The 19256-nt window shown below is 21.2% G+C and overlaps 4 protein-coding genes across 4 annotated transcripts; all 4 read right to left on the minus strand.

Moving 5' to 3' along the window:
• Positions 1-133: 133 nt before the first annotated feature.
• Positions 134-6119, minus strand: SRAE_X000175200 (Plexin-A4; the record flags this gene model as incomplete). Its single annotated transcript, XM_024652529.1, has 4 exons — positions 134-464; positions 527-5122; positions 5182-6050; positions 6102-6119. The coding sequence occupies 4 exons, from the start codon at positions 6117-6119 to the stop codon at positions 134-136; spliced, it is 5814 nt and encodes a 1937-aa protein (XP_024499222.1).
• Positions 6120-10301: 4182 nt separating this feature from the next.
• On the minus strand, positions 10302-12078 carry SRAE_X000175300 (Regulator of G protein signalling domain and Regulator of G protein signalling superfamily domain and Regulator of G-protein signalling, domain 1-containing protein; the record flags this gene model as incomplete). Its single annotated transcript, XM_024652540.1, has 3 exons — positions 10302-11165; positions 11337-11643; positions 12041-12078. The coding sequence occupies 3 exons, from the start codon at positions 12076-12078 to the stop codon at positions 10302-10304; spliced, it is 1209 nt and encodes a 402-aa protein (XP_024499223.1).
• A 1681-nt stretch (positions 12079-13759) lies between these two features.
• Positions 13760-14424, minus strand: SRAE_X000175400 (DOMON domain-containing protein; the record flags this gene model as incomplete). Its single annotated transcript, XM_024652551.1, has 3 exons — positions 13760-14089; positions 14140-14291; positions 14343-14424. Coding segments are annotated over 3 exons (564 nt in total), but the record flags the coding sequence as incomplete, so codon positions are not given.
• A 1121-nt stretch (positions 14425-15545) lies between these two features.
• Positions 15546-18606, minus strand: SRAE_X000175500 (Epidermal growth factor-like domain and Laminin G domain and Concanavalin A-like lectin/glucanases superfamily domain and Insulin-like growth factor binding protein, N-terminal domain and Concanavalin A-like lectin/glucanase, subgroup domain and Immunoglobulin-like fold domain-containing protein; the record flags this gene model as incomplete). Its single annotated transcript, XM_024652562.1, has 3 exons — positions 15546-16165; positions 16234-18402; positions 18462-18606. 3 exons carry the CDS (start codon positions 18604-18606, stop codon positions 15546-15548), a joined length of 2934 nt encoding a protein of 977 aa, XP_024499225.1.
• Positions 18607-19256: the final 650 nt, after the last annotated feature.

The raw sequence follows: 19256 nt of genomic DNA on the forward strand, positions 1-19256 counted from the left end.
AATGTTAGTTTTTAAATTATATTTTTTCGTAAACAATTGTTTGTAAAGTGAAAAAAAGACCCGTTTTAAATGAGAAATTTTCAAATTATAAAAAAAGCATAAATGCAACATTTTTAAAAGTAAGTTAATATTTTTAATAAAAACGACTATCCTTAAACATTAATTTGGAAGCACTATTATATCCATCAAGGGAACCGTTTGTATAATGATGAGAAAGATTATCATTTATTGACATAATGTCAATCATTTGCTGGAACTTTGCTGTAATTCCTTGACTATTTGCGTATTCATTTGTTGAAAGTTCATCATATATGCTTTCTTTATATTGTTCAACATAATTATATAATTCATTTAATGCTGTATATATATAAAATTGATTTTGATGTAATTTTGATTCATCAGCAAAATATGCTGACATTTCATGTTCTGATATTGGTGGCATCCTTCTTATTTCAGAATAATATCTATAAAAATAAAAAATAATTTTTTTTTTAAAATAAATATAAATAATTATAATTAATATTACCTATTAACTTTCATTCTATGAGAAGGTATGTCTTTGGCAAATAATAATTTACTACTTGGTGAATCTTTGGTTAAATTTTGTTCTTGTGTTGAACAAGCATCCATTAATGTTTGTGCTATAACATTTAAACTACCCTCTATTTTAGTTGGTTTTGGTATATCAAATAAAAAATGTGGATTTTTAATTAAATTAACCCAAAATCTTAATGGTAATGCATTACTTTTCCATGCATGTACAACTTCTTCATCAGTAATACCATGTTCTAATGCTTGTTCATCCATAAAATCAAACATATATTTTATACATATTGGAAAGAAAAATTGACGTGAATTACCAGAACTTGAAAATATTACATTGAAAAAATCTTCTATAAATTTTTGTACTGTTCCCTTCATTGTTAATAGACGAGTTAAATATACTTCTGATACTAATTTTTCTTGATTATCAGATGGTCCATTTTCTTGTGGTTTTACTAAATGAAATATATTAGCACATTCTTTACTATTATTACTACTATTTGTACCAAAACCTCTTCCTAATGTTGGTGAATTATTAATTATAGTTAATGATGACTTTTCTGATCTATCACTCATTAATGAAAGATTATATGATGATGCTATTTGACGTGGTATAAGAAGTAATCTTCCATTATTTGGTATTTTATAATGTGATAATGTATTTAATTTTTTCCATCCACCATTTTCTATTTTATTAGTATTATCAATATCACGAAGAATAATACTTTGTGCAGGTGTTACCCATTCTAAATCAACATCATCAATAGATGGCCTTTCTGAAAATGGCATTGTTCTATATTTTGCATCTAAACATTTTTCTTTAACTTGTGATATTGTATCACAACTTATTGCTCTTATTGTAAATTCTTGTGGTAAAATTTTTTGACTTTGTGGTGAATCAATTTCATCTGATATAATATGAATAATTAATTCTTGATAATCAATTGTTGATCTTAATAATTTTTCTTCTGATAATGAATATCTTGCATCCATTGTTATAACATCTTGTGGTCCTTTTTCAGTTGTTTGTTTTATTGACCAATATAATTGAAATAATTGTTGTCCACCACAATCTCTTAAAAATTTATACATAAAAAATGCAAACCATGCTGATAACATTCTTTCAGCAACAGATTCAGATCTTCTAAATAAAACTTTTGGTTGATATTTTCCTTCAACATTTTTTAATATTAATTCTTTTAATAATTGTTTTAATATATCTGTACAATATTCCATTTTATCTTGAAGAATAACCATTAATAATGAACCAACATTAACTCTATCTTTACCAACAAAATATTTGTTTTTTTCCATTGTTTGGACAAATGTTAATAAAAATGTTCTATTACATAATAATTTATTAAATTGTTGTAAACCAGCTTCAATTGCACTAGCATGTTCTGAATCAACTTCTAAATGTCCAAATATAGGATTATTTGGATAATTATGTGGAAATAATATACGACTAGCATAATCTTTATATGATAAAAATGGTGTATATATTTGTCCTTGTGGATAATTTTCTTGCCAAGCACTCATTGATGTTTGAAGTTCAGCAAATGCCTCTTTACATTCTGTTGCAACTCTCATTTCAATTGTATCCATTTGAGATCGTAAATATTTTAATTGACGATTATGTGAAGTACTTTTTCTCTTAAATAAAATTAAAAGAACTAAAAATGCTATAAAAAATAAGACAACTGCAAGTATAATAATAAATAAAAATTGAGTTGTTAACTTTGTTGCTTTGGGATCAAATGATAAACGTCCAACTTCTGCAACATTAGAACCAATTTTAACTAATACTTCAGGCCCAAGAGAATCAAATTTTGTCTCATCAATTTTATCTTTATTTGGTAATTGACATGTTAAAGCTTTATCTGCAAGTGCCGTTATTTTACATTCATTACCAGAAACATCAACTTTAATATCATCTTCTGATGCAACTTTATTTAAATTTTCACCATTTATAGTTAAAAATCCTCCTGGTAAAAAATATCTTATATCTTTAATTGATTCAACTGTTGGATCTGGATATACAGATATTTGTTTATAATTTAATAATATTCTTGAATCATTAATATAAAAATATTCATTTATATAATAACCATAATTAACAATTAATGGATTATTATTTGTTGGATGTATTTTACCAATATTTTGAATATTTGGTGTTGTACAATTCATTAATGAATCATGTTCTATATTACAATAATATCCTTTTACAATTTCATCATCAATACCAAAAACCATTCTAGCACTTTGTATTAAATTAAAACCAATACCTTTAACAGTAATAATAATTCCACCTGATACAATTGACATATCTTTATTTATACTTAAAAATTTTGGATTTGGTTTATATTCAAAATGTAAATTTTTAAATTCAATTGGTGTATCATCAAATAAAACATTTAAACTACCATTATTTGGTGAATCATTAGGACCTGATTGACAAATTAATGATGTACTATTTCTACTAATAATTTTACATAATGAACCACCTATAAATGTTCTAACATGTGATCCTGCATCTAAATTTTCACCTTTTATTGTTATTATTGTACCACCTGATAATGGTCCATAACGTGGATAAAATGTTGTTATTAATGGATCAACATAAACAAATGGTTCATTTGATGTTGCTGTATATGATAAATTACCTTTTTTTGATTCCATTTGTACTATTATAGGATGACTTCTTGCACGATTTCTTGGTAAATTAGCATTTTGTTCTATTTTAAGTCTATCACCAGTTTTACATATAATTTTTGAAAATGGTACATATTTTGATGCTATAACATTACATCGAACATTACCAATAAATACATTATTATCAACATCAGATACTTGTCTTCCTAAATTATTACCAATTATAGTTAATTCTGTTCCACCATTTAATGGACCTTTTTTAGGAAAAAAATTAATTATTTTAGGATTTGCGCATATATCACCACTTTTTAAAAAATCTGATCTACGTTGACAAGAGGATTGTGGACTGCATTTACCAGTTGATTCACACCAACCACAATTATATTTTGTATTATCTAATGATAAACAAGATCCACAATTATCAGCCATAAAATTACATTTATAAAGATTAACATTAAATATATTATCTAATGGTTGTCTTTGATTTTTTGATGACCATGCTAAAACAATTTCAATGTTTAATGTTCCATTATTAAATTTTCCATTTGTATAATCCATTTTAACAAAATCACAAATAATTTGATCATTTATTTTATTTCCTGGAACTTCAATAATTTCATGTACATTTTTAATAATACAAACCCAATCTTTCATAAATGGATGAGTATTTTTAGTTGTAATTGTAAATTGTTTAGCTTCTCCAGCACGAACATTTGTTGATTCCATTTCAACAATTTGTGGACAATGTAAACTTCCTTTATTTGATAATTTTGTTGTACCAATACCATTAACAAAATTTTGATTTTTACATGTTGTTTCGGATGATGTTACTTCTACACATTGACTACTTTGTATACACCATGAACATGGATATAATGATTCAACACAACTTTTACATGAATATAATTTTCTACAATCATAAAATGTAAAATTAGTACTAGATAATGATATTGAAGATGAATTAGTATTAGTTCGTATTATATTTAATTTTGAATTTAGCGCCATTTCATCTATAGGAATTGTTGGTATTAGTAAAACATCTGGTGTTTGACAATATATTTTTTGATTAAAACCATCAATAACAACAGCCGGTTGTGTAACATTAATATTTAAATATGGAAATTCAAATCGACATGCTAAAAATTTATGATTTCTTTGTGGTATATTTTGCATAACTATTGATATATTTTGTGTTGTTGATATTTGTGTTGAATTAGGATATATTGATAAAATAAGTGGACATTTACCATTTTGTGAAAAAAATTCAGTTGGTGATGGTGGAATATCTAATGAAATACATTGATCTTCTGATAAACATTTTCCACTTATACCACACCAACCACAATATGGATCCCTCATTTGTAAACAACTTTTACAATCAGTTGCATCACCACATTGTTTAATAGCCAATTTAGTTAAACGATCTAATGTAAGAACATATAAATATTCATTACTACCATCTATTTCCATGTCTGGAAGTATGGGATTATTACTAATGTCAATAGAATTATATATATAAAAATCATCTTTTTGAATTGCTACTTTTAATAGTTTACCATTAACTGTACCAATAAATGCAACTGTATAACCTTTCACTGAGTGGATAACTATTGAGGTAAAATCACTATTTTCTTTAAACATTAATAATTCACCATTAATTCTTTTTTCACCACCAATAAAACGTATTGCATCACTACCACATATCATTTGACTTTCAGAAATTGTTGTATTTGAACATTTATCATTTTTAACAAACCATTTTAAATTTCTACTTGTTTTTCCTCTAAAACAATTACGAATATTATCTTTAAATATCCTTTCAACTGTATCCATTGAATAAACACATAATGCTGAATTAACTAATTGTTGTGAAGATGTACTTGAAGGTTGATCAGAAAATATTGCAAATAAAACATCTTCCTCAACTCTATAATTATAAAAAAAAAAAATTAATTAATTATATATTAAAATAAATTTTTTTTTTACCTAACACCAAGTTTTTTTGCTAATGTATATTCAGGCTTTGCTAAATAAGTATCTTTTATATATTTATAATTATAACCATCACGTCCTTTACAAATTAATGGTACTTCTGTATATGAATGAAAATGATGATCATTAACGTATATTCTAACAAGTTTACTAACAATTTCTGGTGATATAAAATCACCATTAAATTCATTGTGAAATGATTCTAATTGTTGTGTTGAGAAATAGATGAATGCACCACTTTGAAAAGCACTTATATAATCAATTTTATAATTTTTATCTAATAATTTCAATTCAGTACCATCACCTACAGATTTAATTGCTAAATTAAAAATTTCTGAATCAGTACCATTTAATTTGTATGATGCAATACTAGGTGGTGCTTCTAAGCTTGTTGAAGGAATTGTTGTTTGTAATGCATTATTATTTAATATGGTACTTCCAATATATAAAACTTGTGATAAATCATTTTTCCATATATCATAATTCTCTGGTGGTTGGCAATATGTATAACTTGGATTTGGTGGTCCCATACCGACTAATAAAACAGTTGATGCTGTTTCATCTGGATATAACATTGAATGACTAATACCTTTTATCTCATCATATGTTGTAATATCATACAAATTTCTTAATCTACATTGTGGATAAGTTGATGGGCATTCAATAAGTTTAGATCCTTCTGCATAAACAGCCATAGCTTTTAAATGAACTTTATCATGATTACAAATTTTTAAATCATTACATGGTTTAAATTCATTATCATGACCCGTAATAGCAGTAGTTCTTTTTTCTAATGATGGTGTTAAATCATAAATATAATTTACCCCACCAACATAAATCCTTTCTGTTGTTTTATCAACAACCTAAAAAAAAAATAATAATATAAAACTTTTTCAATTAAAATTTTAATTTACCAGTTTTTGCAAAGGCATGTCATTGTTTGGATTTTCAAAAATATTTATTATTGTATTTGATGTTGTTAGAATAGGATTTAGTAAAAGACATATTAATAAAAAATATATCCTATTTTCCAACATATTACATATATATATATATTTTCTTTTTTTGGTAATAAAAAAAATAATAATATTTATAATAAAAAAAAGTATAAAACGTTTAAAATTATATTAAATTAGTATTTTTAGTAATAATTCTTTCTTTTTTTTATAAAAATCATGAATATTTTTAATAAAATATGTTTATATTAAATATAATTTTATAATAGTATAGTTCTTCCAATCATATAATAATGAGCTTTTTTTTAATTAGGAACGGTGTATATTTCTAAAATAATCTTATTATAATTACAATGTTAAATAAATGAATTATTAAAATAAAAGAATGGTAAAATGATAAATAAATAGCGATTTATGAGATGATGAATATTATATATATATATATATTTTTAATGAGTTAATGTTTGTTAGAGAATGTTTATATATGTATTGATACAAAGTTATACTGACCGTATTAACATAAGATTTATTTTTGGTTTTATCCTACGTAGAGTGATTTTAAAAAGACGCATTGTAGGGGAAATCAATTGCTAGAGTAAAAGCCTTTTTATTTAAGACTTTTATAAATGATGAAATACTTGCAACTGAGATATATCTCACTAATACCGGCACTTGTAAGAAGTTTATTGTCTTATTGAAAAAAACATTGTTGATAGATTTATTTTGAGATTGACATTTTATTATGTATAGCTAATTATTTGTAACATTAGATGGCAAAAACTATTAATAAAAACATTTGTTATTACACTAAACATTTAAAAATGAAGTATTGGTGAGAAAATGATATTATCAAATTATTTTGCGTGAAAGAAATTTAATTAAGTATATATGTATATAGTTATGAATAAAAAAAAAATTTAAATTATATACAAGGACAACTACTATTTTTGGAAATATGAATAAAAAAATGACAATAAAAAGAAATATTGAGTGAAAAATATAAAAAAAAAAAAAGAATTTTAATTTTAAAATATAAAAAAGAAAAATATTATAATAAATTATTGATAAGATAATGAATAAATAATTTATAATAAAAATTTTTAGAAATATTAACTATCTAATTAAAGTCCTATTCAATTAAAAAGTTTTATTTAATTATCATAAAAAGTTATGTCTCATCAAAGTATGGTACAATAGATGAAAACCATTAAGCAGTTGTTCCATTTACATTTTCTAAGTAGGAAATATATCAATTAGCATCTGGAAAGGCCGCTTTATCAAGTATCTCAAATAAAAATGTTAACAAAAGATGAGTTAAATGATCTTAATAAAGATATTTAAAATTAGTTGAATAGTGAGAAAATAAAAAGTAATTTAATCTACTCATTTTATATTTTGTAGATTTAAAATTTTATATAATATAAGAAAATACATATTAATACTAAAAATATTGTAATGATTTTTATATTGTTTGTAAAGTGTACTGCTTCTGTCAGTTATGCGTCATTTAAAAATGTTAATATAATAAAGGTAAAATACCCATTAGTACAGGCATATGAAAAGACTTAGCGGTTAAATGACCTCAAGAGATTGTAGTAACGCTTACTAAATACAATAAACTTTTGATTGAATAAAAAGTATGACACATCTCTAAAAAATGATATTTTTTTAACAGATTTTTTTTTATACAATTCTATTCATTTGAGAATAAGGAAAAATTATAATAGTAAAAAAAAAATATCTATACAATTATTATCTTTTACTTAATATTATAAAAATAGGTTTTATATACATACGTTTAATGTACTAGTCATAAATAGTTTTAATAAAATTAGATAAAACTTTATATGTCACTAGATTTATCATCTTAAATTTTAAAATAAATATAGGAAAAAATAAAATAAAATAAAATAAATTGACAATTTAAACAGTAGCTTAAATAAAGTTGACATTAAGAAGTCATACTTTTTGACAAATGTTGATCAAAATATTTTTTTTCAAATTTATATAACAATAGTTTTGTATTAAGATTAAAATAAAAGTTTGTTTTTTTTTTCTATATAAAAATTTTTTTGTTTAAAAACAAAATTTTTTGAATAATACAATAACTATTATTATTATTATTATTATTTATTATTAAAAATATTATTTATAATCAGCTGGCATTAAGATATTATATTTTTAAGAGGTACTTTAATATAAATAAAATTGGTAACTCTATGATTTACTGAGGTCAATTTGATCAAAGCATTTACATATATTATTAAATGAATGAAACTCCGCGTGACGGTCATTAGATAATATTTAAAGATTAAAATTAATAGACTGTTTTCTGAAAGCAGTGACATATTACAAAGAATATGAATGTATAGAAAATATTAAGATCAGTATATATTTTAATTTTATAGAAGTAGTAAAATAAAATATGTAAAATAAAAAAAAAAAAATACAATAAAAATCATGATAATCAGATAACGTATCTATTAGTAACGGTTGATCTAAACTTTTTATTTTAAGTTATAACAATAAAAATAATGTTATAAATGTGAAAAAATTTTAATATAAAATAATATTATATAAAAATGTTGATCAACAATATATTCATGTTATGTTGGGTCATCATTCTGGGAAGATAATAAAAATTTTTGTGAATGAAACATTTATCCTATTGGTTTATGTAATGTGATATTTAATAAAATGTATGGACCAAATATATATAATCTCTTTTTAATTGATAATAAGTTGTATATTAATATTTAAATTATAATATAAAACAAAAATTTAAATAAAATAATCTATAATTTTGATATATACAAATTGTGAATAAATACAAAAAAAATATATATATATATATATCTATATATATATAAATTAAAAGATTTTCTATAAACAAATGTAAAACAAAGTGTCAAGAACAATAACAGTGTAATCAGATATAAATTGTGTATTTTTCATAAACAATTGTAAAAAGCTATACTAGCAAGATACAATTAAATTCACTAGGGATTATTTTAGTATAATTTTTCTATTAAATTTAACAAATTCATATACCATTAAAATAAAAATTATATTTAATCTTTAAGAATGTCATAATTCACTAGAATCATTTTAACTTTAATATCATGGTTATCTAACAATTTTGTATTTATTACATAAAAAAAAACTTAATATATATCTTGTCATTATTATAAAGAAAAATAGTAATATGAAATGTAATCTAATAAATTTTTTAAAAATAATAATGTACTTCATCATATTAAATTTTATATCATATTTTTTTATGTTCAATATTTTTAAAATGAAAAAATAAAAGATAAAAGAAAATAAATTGTGTGAATAATATTTAAATGTATATTTCTTTTATATATTTACTACTAATTGTTAATTTTTTTTTATCTAAAAGAAGAAATAAAAATCTAATGTCATATATATTTTCATCAAATTAAACAAGAATAAAAATTATTTAGCCACAAAAATATATAAGAATCATTAAATTGGTCGATTATCATTTTAAAAGAAAATACTATTGTAAGAGAACAGTTAAATGAATATTTAAAATATATTTTAAAATATGTAAAACTAATTTGGCAAATTTTATTAATCCTCATTTTCTTAAAGCAATTGTAGTAAAAAGAATTCGGGTTTGACACGCCACTGTTACATCCTTCCTGTAAGACAATTTCTTAAACAAAAAAAAAAGAAAAAAAAAATCTTTTTAACTTTTTAAGTTAAATGTTATAATGTCTTTTCTTTTCTTTAAATTTTTACTATAAAATAAATATAAATTTTCACTAAATTAGACATAATTTTTACTCATACTATAAATTTAAAAATATAAAGGATATAGATAAAAGAGAAAATATTTAAAATATAAACTAGTTGATAAATATTTTTAATTTTATTTAAAAAATTTTAACTTTTTAGAAAAATGATACCAATAAATATTTGTTTCAGTTTCCATTGATATAAATTACATTTAAATAGTAATGAAAACTTTTATTTAAAATTCTATTACTAATGATAGCATCAATGTATTACAATTACAATAATCATTCAAAATGACATTAAAAAAATATGAAGAATAAAAATTGATTTATAAAAAAATTTTTTTTGAAATATATCTAAGTAGATGCTTAGAAATTTTTAAAAATATTAAATTCATTTAAGTTTTTCTAAAAGATCTAAATATTCTTTAGATTGCAAAAAACGAACATAGGGATCATTTTTCAAAACTTGTTCTACATGTTTAATTGCTTCATCAAAAAGAGTTATATCAACGTCTTTTTGTTGAATTTTTTTTTCAATTGTTTGTCTTAAACCAAATGGAAGAAATACTTCGTTATGAGTTCCTTCACGTAAAAATTGTTGTTGAATATTTTTTCCTAAATTTGCCATAGCAACACTTTTATTTTTTACACTTCTAAATTCAACAACTGCTTCCCAAAAACGAAGATTTTCTTCAGCATGAATACTTTGAAGAAATTTGCGGAAGTAATGGCGGCCAACTTGATTTCCTAATAATGCTTCAAAACTAGAACTCCATTTTAAAGCATAAGCTTTTGGTAATAATCTTTCAAGAAAATCTAGATAAAGTGATGATCGACGAAAACGTGGAAATTGATCATTTTCTAATAATTTACTAACTTCTTTGTCAGCCAAATCAAAACATGTTATATCGGGATCATCCTTAGTAATTTCTTTTTTAATTAATTGTAATGCTTTACTACTAACATTAATTGTTGTTGTACAACGATCTAATAATTCTAGCATAAGAGTTTTACGCTCGTCCTTATTTTTTAATTCTTTAAGACGTTTAATATCATCAACAAAAATTAAATTCTCTTCAGCAAGACATTCAAAAAGAAAACACATAAAAACTTGTTTACCAATTTTATCATCTAATAAATCTTTAACAGTTCCACTAACCCATGAAGCTGCTCTAGGATATTCAATATCCTCAGTAGATGGTAATGAAGGAGCTTTTCTTTCACATTTATTTGACATTTCAAACATATTACTTGCCTGTTAAAAATAATTTAATTAAATAATATTATTAATTTATGTATTAATAAAATTATAATTCTATTTTAAATTTTTTTATGCATCACGAAATTTATAATATAATGTTATATATATAATAAAAAAACTATCTTTTAAAACATCAAAAACTAAATATTATAATTTTTAACTTACAGGATTCATTTTGATAGATGATGAAATAGGTATTTTACTTTTTGTTTTATTAGATAAATCTTTTGAATTTGTTGTTAATGGTATATTTAATTTTGATAAATTTTCACTTTCCTGAAAATTTTCTTTTTTTAATGTTGTTTTATCAGAATTATCCAATTCTTTTAATTTTTCACTAGTATTATTTTTAGATGTTTTTTTATTTTTTGACGATTCAAGAGTAGAAGATGTATTATTTTGTTCTTTTTCTTCAACAATTGATAAATTACTGGCTTCTTCTGTATGTGAAGATGACAATTTAGATGAATTACTGAAATAATTTAAATTTAAATAAATTATGAAAAGAAAAATTTAATATTTTATATATTCAAAAAAATCTTAAAAAGTCATAATTAAATAGAAATTTTCAACGCTATGGTAATTGTATCCATTAGTTACCATGTGAATCTGAAAAAGAGAATTACTAGTAAATGAAATATGTCATGTCTTAACTTTATAATTATCAATAATAACCTTTTTAAACAATATAAGTAATTCAGAATAATACCTTAATATTCATGATATAAATTTTATAATACCTTCCTTTTTATATTATATTTGTTACAAAAAGCATATTATTAGTATTTGATAATATATGCCTTGAGGCAAGAAGTAATTTAAAGCCTTTTATTAAAATAAAAATGAAAGTTTATCATATAAAATTATACCTTGTACATTGAAGCCCTCCAACATAATTTCGCCACATGATACAGTATCCCTAATAAATGATTAAAAAATATATTTTTTTTTAGATAAAACAATTACTATAAGTTAATTGAATGTTACTTTAATACCAAAATATTAAAAAAAATATTTCATTTCTAGAGATATTATTTTTTATCCTTTTTAAAAATATTGTATGAAAAAAAACATGAGTAGAAAAAAATAGAAAAATTCTAGAAGTGCAAATAACTTTTTTGTTGAACTAACATACGTTTTATATAAGTTTTTTTTTAAAGACAATGAATATAATTTAGGCGTATCATTATAATATTAGTGTAAATGGTTATTAAAATAAAAAAAATTACAATAAAATATATTATATTGTGAAAATTGATAAGAAAAAAATTTTATTATTATAGAAAATAAAATAATATGAGGAAAGAAAGTAAAAATATATATAAATATCAAGGAAATTTTAAAAAATTATTTATATAACATTTTTTATTAGTTAAAAAAAGTAATTTATAATTTAATAAAAGGATTCTAATTATCAATCACAGATTTTATTACATTTAATATTAAATTATGTAATAAATTTTAATATTAAATTAATTAAAATTCTATTAATTTAATACCAATAAATGTATTATTAAAGTTTGTTTTATAAGGTAACTGCTTAAGATATTGTTAATAATAAATGAATTTTATAAAGATAAACAAAATACTTTTTCTTTTAATGCTTATATTTAATGGTTGCGTGATTTGAAAAAAATAATTTTATTGTTTTTAGAAATTTACATATATTTCCTTTTTATCTAAACTTTAAAATAATACAAATACATTTTTTAAGTTATTTTTGAAAAATTATATATAATTAGAAAAAAATTTTATGACAATGATAGATTAATGATAAATTTAAAATATAAAAATAAAAATTTTAATTTATCTTTTTCAAGAATATAACTATTTCTTTTGTAAATATACAAAATTATTTAATGGTTGCTAAGTATATATATATATATTAATTAAAAATGTTTTTTTTTAAAAAAAAATAATAATTTTTTTTTTGAATGATATAATAATGAATCAGATAAATAAATGTTTTCAAATATAATCTGTGAGAAATAAATTTTTTATAATGAGTACTTTAAAATAAAATAATTAAGATTTTTATAGTTAGAAAACACTTAATTATAATTTTTTTCTGTTTAAAAAATTAGATTAATTTTTAGTCTATCAAATATATATATTTTTAAATAATACCGTATTATCTTAGGGATATAAAAAATTAAAAGTAAAGAATATTGTTATAACATGTTATTTATTTAATAAAGATAATTTTTTGTTTTTTTTATAATTATATTTAACGGTAAAGGTGTTTTAATTGTAAAATAATAGAGTAGGATAAAATAAATATATAAAAATATATAATAACTGTTGTTTTTTCTTTAACTTAATTATATATATAATATAAAATTGATCATTTATATTTAAATCTGAAAATAATAATGTTTTTTTTTTTTAAATTACAGAAAAAGAAATTAATATCCGTAATTATTTAAAATATTAAAAAAAATTTTCTTGTAAAATTATATTTTTATAACATTTAAGATATAATAAAATGAATTATTATTATAAAAATTATGTAAAAAAGACTGCTTTAAAATTAACAGAATTTTTATTTTCTCATATATTAATAACTTTAATTGATGTAGTATATATCTTTATATTAAGCATTGGCTTAGACAAACAAGAGTACCAAGTGGTTTTCCTGGATGTTTAGAGATAGATCCTCTAAAGTCATAGACAGTTCCTGGATTCATTACAAAATTCCATCTAAAACAATCTCTTAATGGTATATTATTTTTTGTATCAATTGGTTTTACTGGTCTTGAAAAATGAATAATATAATTACCATCAACATAATTATAATTATGAAGAGTAACATCTTGTTGAAAATCTGGAGTTGGATTTGTATAACCATTTACAAATTCATCAGTAACATAAACATTTCCATTAAAAATACGTATCATAATAATATCAAGACCACCCATCTAAATATTTAGTTATATTTTTTAATAAATTTTAAAAAAAATAAAATTACCATTGATCTTCCGAATCCAATTGCATACCAAATATTTACATTTCGTCTTACATTTAATGAAAGGGTAAAATTAATTGTTTCATTTTTATCTTTACCAAATTGAAGTTTATATCCTTCTTTATTATTTAATTCACATAACTCACATTTAATTGCTAAAATTTAAAATATTAAAATAAATTATAAATTTACTTTTTATAACCTACACTTTATTATTGTAATAAATAATAAAATTTTACTCAACATAAAAATATTCATTATATTGAAATAAATAATAAATCTAAAAAACTAAAAAATATAAAATTAAAATAATAAAATTAGCATTTTAAAGTAAAATTTTTATCCTGTTTAAATGATATAAAAAAATTGGAAAATAAAATTTGCCTTTTTTATGCTTAATTTCTTCTTTTTTTTTAATGTTATTATCTTACATTAAACTATACATAAGTCTTAACAATTTTTTTAAAAATTAATCATATTTTGTTTGTAAGCATAATTTGTCAGTTAAATAAAGCTTGATCTACTAGAAGATATAAATAAACACAAGTAAAAATTAAATGATATTAAATAAAAATAGTTAATTTTAATAAATACATCTATTAATTAAATAATAAAAATTCAATTAAAAATAATATAAGAAACAGATACTTAATTAGTAATTTATCTATTTAAATATATAAATGTTTTATTAATTTTAAAGAATTCATTTTGCGTTTATTAGTAAGATGTTATCATTAGGGTATACCAAATACTATTTTATTCTGCTTAAACTTATACATATATATGTATATTGTTCATGAATATGATTCATAATAAATATATTGTAATTATATTTAAATTTCAATGTTTGTGCTTAGCATAAACCTGTTTTATATTCTACAATAATCTTGATAAAAAAACAAATACATTTTTAATTGATAAATAAAAGAAAAAGTTTAAGAGTTAAAATTAATATATTGTAAAAAAATATTTATTTTAATTAATTTCTTTATTATTTAATATAATTTTATTAAATACTATATATTTTATCAAGAATTAAATTATACATTATGTTATATATTATGAAAATTATAAAAAAAATATATAAATAATTGATAAAAGAAAATGTATAAGAAATGTTTACTCTAGTACAATTTTTTAATTAATTAACAATTACTATACAAAGGTTATGTATTTTAAAGTATATATACATATAAATAAAATTTTTTAAAAAACTTGTTTTAGAAAAGTTATTCCTAGATTTAATTTTTAATGACGTATAAAAATAAGTAAATTAATTTATTTAATATTAAAAATTAGTCATTTCAATTGAAAATTTTGTAAAAATATTTTTTAATTAAAAAATATTGCAACTTAGAAGAATTTTTTTTTTTAAAATATATATTTAAAAAAAAAAATGAATATTAAAATTATAAATTTTTATATTTTCTATTTCTAAACCATCGTTTTCTTACATAAGGCGAAGGCCATTCGGAACATGGTAATACATTTTGTCCATCAACAGCATTTTCCATTAAACCAATTTTATCACCATTAAATGATAACTCAGCAATACAACCTTTAAAATTTTCATAAAATATTTCACCTGTCATTTCAATTGGTCTAGGTAATCCACCAAGGTATATGTAACTATCAACATTTAACATTGCCAAAATTCCACTACTTTCACCTTTAACGACTGGAGAATTATCAACATAAAGACTTCCATTTCGACCTTTTCTTACAACTTTAATATAATGTTCTTTGCCATCAGAAATAATATCACGTGATATAATTCTAGCAGCACCACCACCAAGTTCATATGAAAATACTAAATATCCATCACTTATGCCTAATGAAACATAATCAGTAGGATATTCACCTGATACATATGTTGCAGATTGCCATAACAACACACCATATTTATGTGATGTTTTAACTCTCAATTCAATTACTTCTATCTGTTCAGAGGTTAAGTGTGGAAACTCCTCTGGAGAAAACATTATAAATGCCTCACCATTAAATTTTGCAGCATATTCAATTGGTTTAACTAAAAATTAAAAAAAAAAAATAAAGTAAGGGTAACAAGAAATATTAAATAATAAAAGATTAACATACAAATATCACAACGAGGACCATCAAATGAAATTTTACATGAACATGCTATATGTGTTGAATTGACTTCTTCACATATACCATTGCTACCACATGTATCATGTTCACAACGATCAATTACTTGTATATGTTTATATGATTCTTCTGTTATATCATCTTCTGAATCTACATTTGATGGAATATCAAAATGTGGTGTTGTTTTAATATATTCTTCATCATACTCCTCAATATTTTTATTATATGGTGGTTCTATATAATTACTAGTATTTTCAGTACTCGAACTATCAGTTGGTAATATCATACCAATTTCAGATGATTTTTTTTCTTCTATACTTACATCTTTAGTTATATTATCTATTAAAGTAATTTCTGTTATTGGTATTGAAGTAGTTATCCATTCAATTTTATGAATTAAAGGTGTATTTTTTGTAGTTATAATATTGTTATTAATTGTATTTAAAATACTTTTATCATTATCTTTTTCATATCCTTTATTTCCTTCCTTTTTAGGAATTTCATTTTCAACACTATCATCAGTCTCACCACTTTGAGGTAATCTATAATTATTTATATCAGAATAAGTATCATTTTGTAATGTTGGTTTAAAATTATCATTAAATAATGTGCCATCTTTAGAAATATTTTGTGTTTGTTCAATCGTTAGGGTCTTACTACTTGTTAATATAGTTTGTATAGAATTATTTTTTTCATTTAAAATATTATTAACATCATTATGGAAGGAAACATTAAATAAATTATTATCATTTTTTGTTTCACATTTATTTATATCACCAGAGTTATATTCTAAAATATCAGTAGTAGGGATATTTTTACCATTATAAGTTATATTAACAAGACAACCATTAAATCCATATGGTACATTAGAATATGTTTCTAAACTAGAACTATCAATTTCAGAAAATGTTTTTAAATCAAATCTAGATAAACCAGGTGGAATTTGGCCGACGATAATATAACCATTTTTTTCTTCTAATAATGATATTTCATTTTTGATATCATTAGTTTTTCCCGTCAATATTATATCTCCATCAATCATCACAATCATTTTATCATTTTTTTTAATTAGTTCAATTTTATGAATGTCATCGTTAATTAATCGTGTTTTGTCAACTTTCTTCTTTTTTGAAGTTTTTGTACTTTGAATAACAGAAAACTTGTTATCTTCAACTGCTATGTTAATATATTCTTTGTTTTTTTCTTTTCCGCTATCAGAAATATGTGCAATAATTTGATTATCATCTAAATTTGAAAATTTAATGTTCATTTGAATATTATAATCATCATTTTTATTCTTTATTGGTATTTTAACAAATGATGTTTTTCCATTAAATTGAATTGATTCAACAAAAGTATCTAAAAATTTTTTATCTTCTATTTGACAATATTTTCCTGATCGTCCATATGGACATATACATTTTTCTTCATTATCTACCATTGAACAAATTCCTTTTTCACAATTTAAATTTCCATTACAAATATTATTTTTTATTTCACAATAATTTCCTATATAACCTTCACGACAATGACAAATAAATCCCATTAAAACATTTGCTGTATGACATTGTCCATTATTTCTACATGGATTAGGTGAACATATTTTTGATTGTTGAACAGTTCCATGTATTCTAACAACATTTGATCCAATATCAAATGATCTATTACTAACTATTAATTGACTTATACTTCCAACAAAATAATTTTCAACATCATTTGATTTACCATTTGTTAATTTTTTTGTTGAAATTTCTTTTCCACCAATATTTAAATTACTTGAAGGTATATTTTCATAAATTTTTTGTCCATCATTTTCAGCTATTATAGCATTTTCATTATTAACTATCAATTTAGCCATATTCTCATCATTCATTATTGATATTGTTGACCATTCATTTAATTGTATTTCTTTTTTACTTGTTATATTAACATTACCATTTCCAATATCATAATCATATACAACTTTTCCATTTTTTAATTTTATTTCATGATAGTTTTCAGGATTATTATATTGTCCAGAATTTTTTTCAACATATAATATAATACCATCTTTTATTGATGGTTTTATAGTTATATTCATATTTAAATCACGCCATTGTTCTGGTGATATTGGTTGAAGTGAAAGATATGATTTTCCATCAAATCTTGGTACTAATTCTAAATATTAATTTTTTTTTTTTAGATTCAATAAAAAAGAAAAAAATTAATTTACTTACGTGTTACTGTTAATAAAACATATTTTGATGGAATTGTTTTACCATTAATTTGTTGTTCAATACATTCATATAAACCTGAGTCTTTAATTTTAACATTATTTATTGATAAAATTCCGTTATTATCAATTTTATAACTAAAAGGCATTGTATCATGTACTTTTTTCCATTTAACATTTTTTTTCTCATTTTTCTTTTTATCAATTATTGAATAACCATTTTCACCACAATATAATTGCACAACTGTTCCTGCAGGCCTAACAATTCCTTGTGGTTTAACTTCAATTATTTTATCATCTTTTTCTTTTTCATTAATTACAATTTTACCATTATTATAGTTATTCTTATTTATATTATATTTATTATTGTTACCTTTTTGTATGATTACTTTTATTTCACCAGCTATAAAAAAAAAAATAATAAGTATATAATGATAATAAATATAAGGGTCATAAAATTTTTTAAACTTTTATTACAAAGACAAATTTATTTAGTATAAAATTTAATAAAAATTTATAATTAACTTTAATCATTTATAAAAAGTTACATATATATATAAATTGTATATATATCTTGGCAAACATTCTCTTTCATGCTACAAATCATATTACAAAAAAAAAATATTTTCCATTGTTGAAAAAAAAACAATAAAATTAGATATAAAAAAAAAATTTTTTTTTTGACTTATCAATTTTAAACGGATAAAATAAAGTTTTGCGAAGGAACTGACATATAATTATAGTAAAAAAAAAATTACTAATGATAGAATGTGAAATTTTACAAAGCTTTTTTTTCTCG

The sequence above is a fragment of the Strongyloides ratti genome, scaffold srae_chrx_scaffold0000002 (assembly GCF_001040885.1).
Source record: "Strongyloides ratti genome assembly S_ratti_ED321, scaffold srae_chrx_scaffold0000002".
Classification (NCBI taxonomy): Eukaryota; Metazoa; Nematoda; class Chromadorea; order Rhabditida; family Strongyloididae; genus Strongyloides; species Strongyloides ratti.